At 38.4% G+C, this 8,738-nt stretch overlaps 1 protein-coding gene across 1 annotated transcript; it reads left to right on the forward strand.

The window, feature by feature from the left end:
* Positions 1 to 1,016: 1,016 nt before the first annotated feature.
* LOC103797015 (RUN domain-containing protein 3B-like) lies at positions 1,017 to 4,456 on the forward strand (the record flags this gene model as incomplete). Its single annotated transcript, XM_009069211.1, has 3 exons — positions 1,017 to 1,163; positions 1,530 to 1,645; positions 4,001 to 4,456. Coding segments are annotated over 3 exons (409 nt in total), but the record flags the coding sequence as incomplete, so codon positions are not given.
* Between the last annotated feature and the right edge of the window lie 4,282 nt (positions 4,457 to 8,738).

Consider the following 8,738-nt stretch of genomic DNA (forward strand, 5'->3'; position numbering starts at 1 on the left):
ACATCTTAATCAGTGATCTGGACATGGGGATTAAGTGCACCCTCAATAAACTTGCAGACAACACTAAGGTGTTTGGGAATGTTGATCTGCCTGAGGGTAGGAAGGCTCTACAGAGAGACCTGGACCGACTTGATCAGTGGGCTGAGGACAACTGCATGAGGTTCAGTAAGGCAAAGCCCTGCACTTGGGTCACAACAACCCCATGCAGTGCCACAGGCACAGGAAGGAATGGCTTGAGAACTGGTCAGCAGAAAGAGACTTGGGAGTGCTGGTGGATTGCTGGCTCAGTAAGAGGCAACAGTGTGCCTTGGCCTGTATCTTCATACATACATAGTGTGGCCAGCAGGATCAGGGAAATGATTGTACCCTTGTACTTGGCACCAGTGAGGCCACACCTCGAGTACTGTGTTCAGTTTTGAGCCCCTCAATTAAAAAAAGGTCATTGAGGCACTGGTGTGATTCCAGCAAAGGGCAGCAAGGCTCATAAAAGGTCTGGAGCACGTGTTGTATGAGGAATGGCTGAGGGAGTTGGGTTTATTTAGCCTTGCGAAGAGGTGGCTAAGGGGTGACCTCATGGCTGTCTACAACTACCTGAAAGGGGATTGTAAAGAGTTTAGGGATGGTTTCTTCTGCCATGCCTGCAGTGAGAGGACTAGAGGAAATGGCTTTAAGATGAGACAGGGGAGATACAGATTAGATATTAGAAAAAAATTATTCACTGTTAGGGTGGTCAGGCATTGGAATAGTCTATTCAGGCACGTGGTAGAGTCACTGTCCCTGGAGGTGTTTAAGAGGCATTTGGATCTGGCACTGGGTGATATGATTTAGTGGTTTAGGGTTATAGTGGTAGTGCTAGGTGGATGGTTGGACTGGAAGATTTTGAAAGTCTCATCCAACCTTGATGATTTTGTGATTCTATGATCAACATTGTCAGGACTATTTGTCCTGGGTTTACTTTCTGTACCTTAAGGAGTTTCATTTAATAGATATGGGTTTACTGTTTTTTGTATTCACAGAACTGTGCTAAAGAATAATGACTTGAGATCGAGACAAGAATTAACTACTCACCTCACCAATCAGTGGCCTTCCCCAGGAGCTCTGGATGTCAATGCTGTTGCCTTGGACACTCTACTCTATAGAAAGCACAATCAACAATGGGATGAGTAAGTTTAATATTTATTTTGATTCCCCTTTAGAGGAACAGGAAAACTGAAAATTACATATTTCCCTCAGCATACTCTGAAATGTATCCTGTCAGAGTTACCTATTACAATGTACAAGGATCAGGTGGCAAAGAGAATCAGTTTCTCTTGCTTAGAAATTTCCTTCCTTTGGATTTAATCAAAAAAAGGGAGAGAGAAATAATTGTTTTAGGAAAAATACTGGTGTAGGAAGGAAACAAACAAAAACAGTGTTTAAGAGAAGAAAGACTAATTGCCTAGTTGTTTTTAGAAAAATATTTAAGGGGACTTGAAGATACCTAGTTAGATCTTTAAATGTGTTGGTGTAAAATATTACTTGCTTTGCAGGAAGAGTTTTCAAAGTCTGGACCAACTTTCAGCAGATGGTAGTCTTTCTCAATCCTCTCTGGATCCAGGTCACTCACAGGATGGGAAGCAGGATGGAATGAACTTGTTAAATGAAGGTACAGAGCCAGTCTAGTGGCTTCCTTTAATGTTGTTCTTCATAGCTCTGAACTTCAGTCCCTGTGAGATAATGAAAGAAAATATGCATTGTAAAGCATATTTTTCATTCTTACGCAAAGTGTTTGTTTTTCTAAAGACTACACTTCAAATAAATTTGGGTTTATGAAGATACCCTACCCACTGCCCCAGTAATTATAAGACTTCGGGTGGTATTTAAAGCTAAGCTTCAAATATGTTGCATACCTCCCTTCTCCGTCACGGAGCCAGTCAGCTCAGCTACAAGGAGGATCTTCTGTCATCTTTCTACTATAACAAACTATTTGTTTCCTTTTTTAGTTCTTAAAGAAAGATTAAAGGGACTGGATTTGCATCTGCCACTGTCATTCATACATCTTACATTTAACATTTATCTGTGGAGATGCAGCCTGACAGTGTTTGCATTCAAATAGAGAGAGGAACATGATATAAACCGTGTATATAAACGTGGTGTACGCACACACACCTCCCTGCTCAAAACCTGTGAGCTTTTAAAAGCTTAGCTGCTCCATCTTGTGGGCAATTGTGAATAGCAGAGAAATACTAGACGACTTCTGAAATAGTAGTATTTTGTGTATAAACTGTTATAAAAATCCTTTTTGTATCTCATCAAATGTAAACTTTAAAGAGACTTGACAATACAGAGACTTAGTTATATAGTTATAATGCATAAGCATTAAACTTTCTTGGTTTTAAAATATTAAGGATGTAAAATTCAGAAGTTTTCAAAAACTGTAAGCAGTCTCAAAAATCTAAATTCAGGTTAGCTTAGAGAAATTGAAACAGAATCAGCATAGCTATTATGAAGAGAGTTCTTGTGCAGATCTACTTTCAACTGTTTTTTTTTTCGATGTTAATCCTTTGAAGTTATGCTTTGTTTTATTTTCTGTAAATCAAAGTGTGGCAAAAACAGTGATGGTAATAGTTTTTAGGTTTTGATTTCAACACTGTCTTTAAAGCAGGTGTAACATCTCACTTTTGTATTAGTGAGGTTCATCAGCACTGGAGCATTCATATAACTTTGTAAGACATGGTGATTGTGCTGTGATACCTCTGGTCTAACTCTCAATGTGGCAGTTTTAAGTAAACAATTACAAGTAGTAAATTTTCACATTATTCTTAAGCCCACTGTTATAGTCAGACTTCTAGCATCACAGTAGTTGAAATGGAGGGCTGTGCCCAAACAGTATTACACTGCTCTGTTTATTTTATGTCCTCATGTTGAATGTAGTATTTAAATGTAGTTTTTAAGGTAATAAAGGCTTCTGAGGAAAAAAGCTCAGTAGAGGTAAGACCTAAATTCTACTGGAAACTGCTAGTAAGAACCACAAATGATGCAAGAGAACTACATGTCACTTTGCTTTTTTCATAATGAATTATTGGGCAGGGCACGGTTTGGGTTTTTTTCTTACATCCTTCTCAAGAGAATAAAATCTTCCTGTCAGGAAGATGCAATACACATTTAAGAAATGCTGCTTTATAGATGTGATTTTTAAAAAAATGTGGGTAGATTGGCCTTTCAATAAAATCTTGAGCCTGTGACCTTTTTGCATTCATTTTAACCTCTAGTTTAAGGTGATTTTGATTTTTCTGTTTTATACGTGAGCCAGAAGGATGAAAATAGGTAGATCCAATTCTTTGTAATGTAATTTATTAGCAGAGTTGGCACAGAATAACTTGAACAGATATTCTGAGAAGGGAAGAAAGAAAATAAACAGAGAAATTGTCTTATTTATGCAGTTTCATACCTATGGGTATATTTCATGCTAACTAGTCAGGTGTAGTTGGATGACAGGACAGATATTTGCACTGTGTGACTTTTTCCAGTGGTCAGACCCTAATACACTTCAAATTACAAAGGTTTAAAAGACGAAACATGTTTACTTTGAAAGAAATATACCCTGATTCCCATTAATTCTACTCCTTTCTGCAAGATTTAAAATTAGATCTCTGGTACTGGTATTGTATTAGTAATGTCACTTCCATTTACATACAATGGACTCGACTGAAACTGGTGCTTGAATTAGTAACTTCAGTTCACCATGTAGTCAGTGGAGCCTCTGGATCTGCTTCTGCAGGGGACTGACTACAGCTCAGCCTGTAATGCACAGGTAGGGAGGGATCTCTGCACCACCTGGGCAGGGAAGCTGTGGCATCAATTGTATCTTCCCAGTTGCATTTATCAAGCATGCCTGTGCTCAAGCAGTAGTATGTAATTCATAACAGTGTAGATAAAACAGTGTTTTCTGTTCTCTCTTTTTTTTGTGGCCATCTTGTGCTGTAAAAATTACTAGCTTAATTATTGTTTTTCTTAACAGGGAAGGAAGACACTCCATCATTGCTTGGTCTTTGTGGCTCTTTGACATCAGTAGCAAGCTACAAATCTCTCACAAGTCTGAAATCAAGTGAATATCTTGCAAGTCCCACAACAGAGATGACAAGTCCGGGCTTAACACCATCTTGAGATACACACAATAAGGAAGAGCTTTGTGGTTTATGCATTTATGTTCCATAAAATGACTTGCAATGAAGACTGCTAGTTCTGAGTTAAAAAAAAATAAGCTGCTTTATTTTTTCTTTTCATGGTTACCCATGTAATTCACAAACTCTGTCAGTTTTCATTCACCTTTTTTTTCCCCTGGAGGACTCTTCAGATTTTCTGTTTTAGTCTGGAATTACTTAAAGCTCTTGGTCAGGTACAGAATGTATAATCCAATGCTTATGATTGATTTTTAAAATGAAACTGTTGGAAGTCAGTTCCCTATTTAATTGCCATCAGCTTTGTTTCTCCTTGCAATGGCCTGGCCCTGCTCTAGCCACTGGACTTCTCTGCAGTGCTTTAAATATCTATCAGTCTTGCAGAACAGACAGGGAATCCTTAATGCCAGTCTTTCTAGGCAAATAAATACTTCACCTAAAATTCCAGCTTTTCATCTGTGTATGTTGTGTAGGACCTCAAATAGCATATTTAACCTATCAACAGCTCAAGTTGACTCAGTGTTAGTTTTTGCATTCCTATTAGTATCATGGCACTTTGATGTCCCAATCACAGTGAAACAATCTTACAAACCTTTGAAGTTGCATGTGAATAACAAATGTAACTTGATCATATAAAATCAAGCATAGGTAGTGATTTGTGAATGGTGAGGAAAGTCACTAAATGCTTTTGAGTGACCTGAGTTACAGATAATCTAATGTTATACCAGAAACAACTTGCTGGAAAGATGAGGACTAATGATGGTGGGGTTAGCACCCTGGGAAGTTTGGATTCTGTGTTTATTGGTAAGATCCCAGGGAGAGTGAAAAAAGGTGAAACAAAGACAATGGAGTGACTGTATTTCCATGTTAAACACTTCTCATTCCTGTAGTAGTGCAATAGGTATTTTTCATGGTTAGGTAATACAGCAGAATTTCTTGAAGTCAGTTTTCTCAAATTACTTGCCATAGATTTAAATTATTGATAGAAGGTAAAAAATAGGGAGACATTTTTTTTAAATGAAACTAACTTTCCAGATCACCCTACAGATTCAAAGTTTGCAAATTAATTTTTGAATTGCAAACTATATTCTTAATTCTTTGTAAGATACAATGGATCCTTTATCTATGAATTTTGCTAATCAAGGTAATGCTTATCAGTATGATTAGTGACTTTTTAAACAAAAGTTAAATGCATGTAAGTATGTTGTATTTATAAGTGCTAGGGAAAATGCTTTTTTGTGCCAAAGAAGTTTCATAAATTGTTTACATGAGTAGCTGCAATACAAGTCAGATTTTTAATTATTGCTTACTCTTAGGTGTTTACAGTATGTCACTACACTCTGTATGGTTTTAGTTGATTTGCCTCTTGTAATGGTACCTTGGCACTACTACTATAAACTGGTCATCATAGGGTGGGCTTGAAAGAAAGAGGATTCATACTTACTTGGTTTATAGTGAAACTACAGGAAATGTTTAGCCTTTGTAAGTATGAAGCTCCATCTCTGTAACTGTTGAGTTCCATCTCTGGAACTCAAGGCACTGTTGGATTTACCTGGAGGAAGTTCAAGATACACCTCAACTCTCTAGTCCATGCTGCTGGGGGTCACTGCATCCATGGCAGTACTCAACTACTGATGCCATTTTAATGCAGAATTTTAAAGCAGCTTAGCAAAGTCCATCAGATCTCATCTTTCAAGCCCTCGTGTATCCACCCAGTTAATTTCTCTGTAACAAACTCTGACCATTAAATCTTTTCATGCACTGTCAGAATGCCCATTACTTCATGTAACTTTTTTTGTTACCACATTAAGCACCTGTTCTCTCATGACAGTTGAGCGATATTATTAAATATCAATTTGTAAACTAGGGATGCATTTTTACTACAAATAAAATGAGGGAATCCAGATTCCACAAGTTAACATTCTACACCAAGGTACAGTGATTTAATTGGTCTTGTTTGCTGTTAAACACTTCTCACACACTACATCAGTATTTTGGAAGGGATGATAATCATGATCTTCAGTCATGTTCACTGATGGCTCCTTTCTTGGAGCTACTGGTGTGAAATTCATGTGTCATTTAACTGTAGTCTTTTATGTAGTCTGGCATCATTGAGTTTCTGGGTGTCATTTTGTGCATGGGAAATCAGTTCTGTGTGTCTTTCTAGGTTCTAAACATTAATCACTTTTTACAAAAATAATTTTAAAATGCCAAAACTGTATGTTTTGTTGCCTTGACGTTCCATAAATGTTGCATGTAAATTAAACATTTTGTATCATCACTAGTTGCAGGTTTCTGTCTCTGTATTATTTTATACTGTTTGATTAAGACCATTCAGTAAATTACAGTATTACTGAGCTTATAGCAAATTCTTGCAAAAGGGGAAGACTCTGGTTTTGTTGCTATGTTTCATTCAGTGTCATTCAAAATCTGCTGCTGCTGTTTTATCACAGGCCTTGTTCAAAAGCCACAGTGGGGGAGCAGTGCTAAGTATCTCCTCTGGCAGTATCTCCTGCCTGCACCATATGCTGTAACATGGTACCTAATGCCTTTATAACTGGAGTATTTTTCAGCATGTGATGAATTTTCAACAAGGCCAAATGTGCAGGGATAACTTCTTCACAGCTGAATAGGACTGAAGTCCATTTCTTGGGTAAAGCACACCTGAATGTTGGTCTCTTCATGACCTGGCTACTGAGTTGCTTTTGTATCAACAAACCCCTGATTAAGACACACAAAACATAAAATTCAACTACTTCATTGAAAATGCATTAAGGAAGGTAGTGAGGGTAGTCAAAAACATTTTTTTTAAAAAAATCGCACAGAGGAAGCTTTGATTCAGTAATTCAAATGCCTCCAGGCAAGTGAGATGCTGCAGCTGTTCACACCACGTGTGTGCAGCACTCTGTGGCAGATGGTGGCTGTGTCTACAGCAGCAAACTAAATACACTCTTCCCTTCAGAGAGATGCATGTCTGAGTCAAACTGGCTTGGAACCACCTGCCTTTATGCTGGCCAACATGGCCTTCCAAGACAGGTGATCCCACACCAACTCCCTAGGGCTTGGCCCTGCCTTGAAGCCTTGTAACAGTGGTAACTTGCACCTCTCAAACACACGTGAGGGAGTGTTCCTCCAGAACACCTGTACAGGCACTTGTCTTCAGTGCTTGGGTGTGCTCTAATTTCTTAGAGTAATACCTGCCACTGCAGCCTACATCAAGGTACTCATTGTGCTCTCTGGGTCTCTAATGAGCATGAAATATTTTTTCCAGTCTGACATAAAGAATTTTTCATTTAAAACAAACCTGAGAAGAAACTGAAGACTGTGTTGTAATATGCACTTGCACAAAATACACAGCTGCAAATAACAAGCATGCACAGAATGAAACATGTATCGAGCAGCAAGAATAAATAAGCATTTATTGCATTCATTCTGTATCAACCTTATTAAGAAATAAATATATCATACAATTGGAAGCCCAAAACATTTTTCAACATAATTTAAATACTTAACAAAAATGTTTAATCAGACTTCACAATTAACACAGTGGCAATTGTCATTCTTCACTGCTGTCCAGCCTCAATTTTTTTTCTCCTTTAGATTTTCACTGAAGAATAGTGATACCTCTTGTTTTTTCTTATCCATTCTTTTTTCTCTCCAGCTGCAAGGCAATTCACAAAATCTCCAATGATAGCTTAAGGGTGATGTGTATTTTCTTAGTCTTAATAAAAAAAAGTGAATTTATCCTTGGTGAAACAAACAGTTAAAAATGAGGTTACCAAATGTAACAGTAATCTTCACAGATTTAAATTTGGCACAACTTTCACCATACACTGTGACTTCGGACAACTGGATGAGTGAGAATTAAGGATGTTGATTCATTTTTTCATTTAAGTGAGAAAAGAAAGACTTCCCATATTCGTATGTGCTGATCATTATGGCACAAGCAGGAGCAACTTTAAACAGCCGTGGAATGATACCTGCCCAGGAGAGAAAGGAAAGTATTCACTATCATCTGTTTCCAACAAACAAGTGCTGTAGTACAATATATTGATACCTTAGTATATCAGTGTAGAACTGTGATTCCTACCTGTCCCCGTTCCTCAAAATACTGAATTTACTGGTGGTAGGTATTATGAGTGTAATAACCTTACACTCTCACCTATGTCATCCTGTATGGCCTGGTTGCCTCAAGTCCATTGTGTCTCTGCCCCTTCTGACTCTCCAGGGAGGTGGAGCACCTGGACCCCCAGGGCTCCTGTGCTCCAGCACAGAAGAGTGGCCTGAGGGCAGGCTGTGTGTCCTCCCCTAAATGCCAGTGCTCACGTGGGACAAGCAGAGGCTTGTGACCTCTCAGGTGGGACAACAAGAGGTTCACAAAGCCCTGAATCCTGAAGTGGATAAAATCAGGGAGGAAACAGCTCAAGTAACATGCTGGACTGTAAAAAACCCTGTTTTCCACCACCACTATCTCTCAAAACCTACAGCACCTCTACTGAAACGGGAGAATCCTGGTCACATGTACAAATTAAAGTGTTAGAGGTCTCCCATTACAGTCAACTGTGATCTTGTCAGTGA

The sequence above is a fragment of the Acanthisitta chloris genome, unplaced genomic scaffold, assembly GCF_000695815.1.
Source record: "Acanthisitta chloris isolate BGI_N310 unplaced genomic scaffold, ASM69581v1 Scaffold34610, whole genome shotgun sequence".
NCBI classification, from domain to species: domain Eukaryota; kingdom Metazoa; phylum Chordata; class Aves; order Passeriformes; family Acanthisittidae; genus Acanthisitta; species Acanthisitta chloris.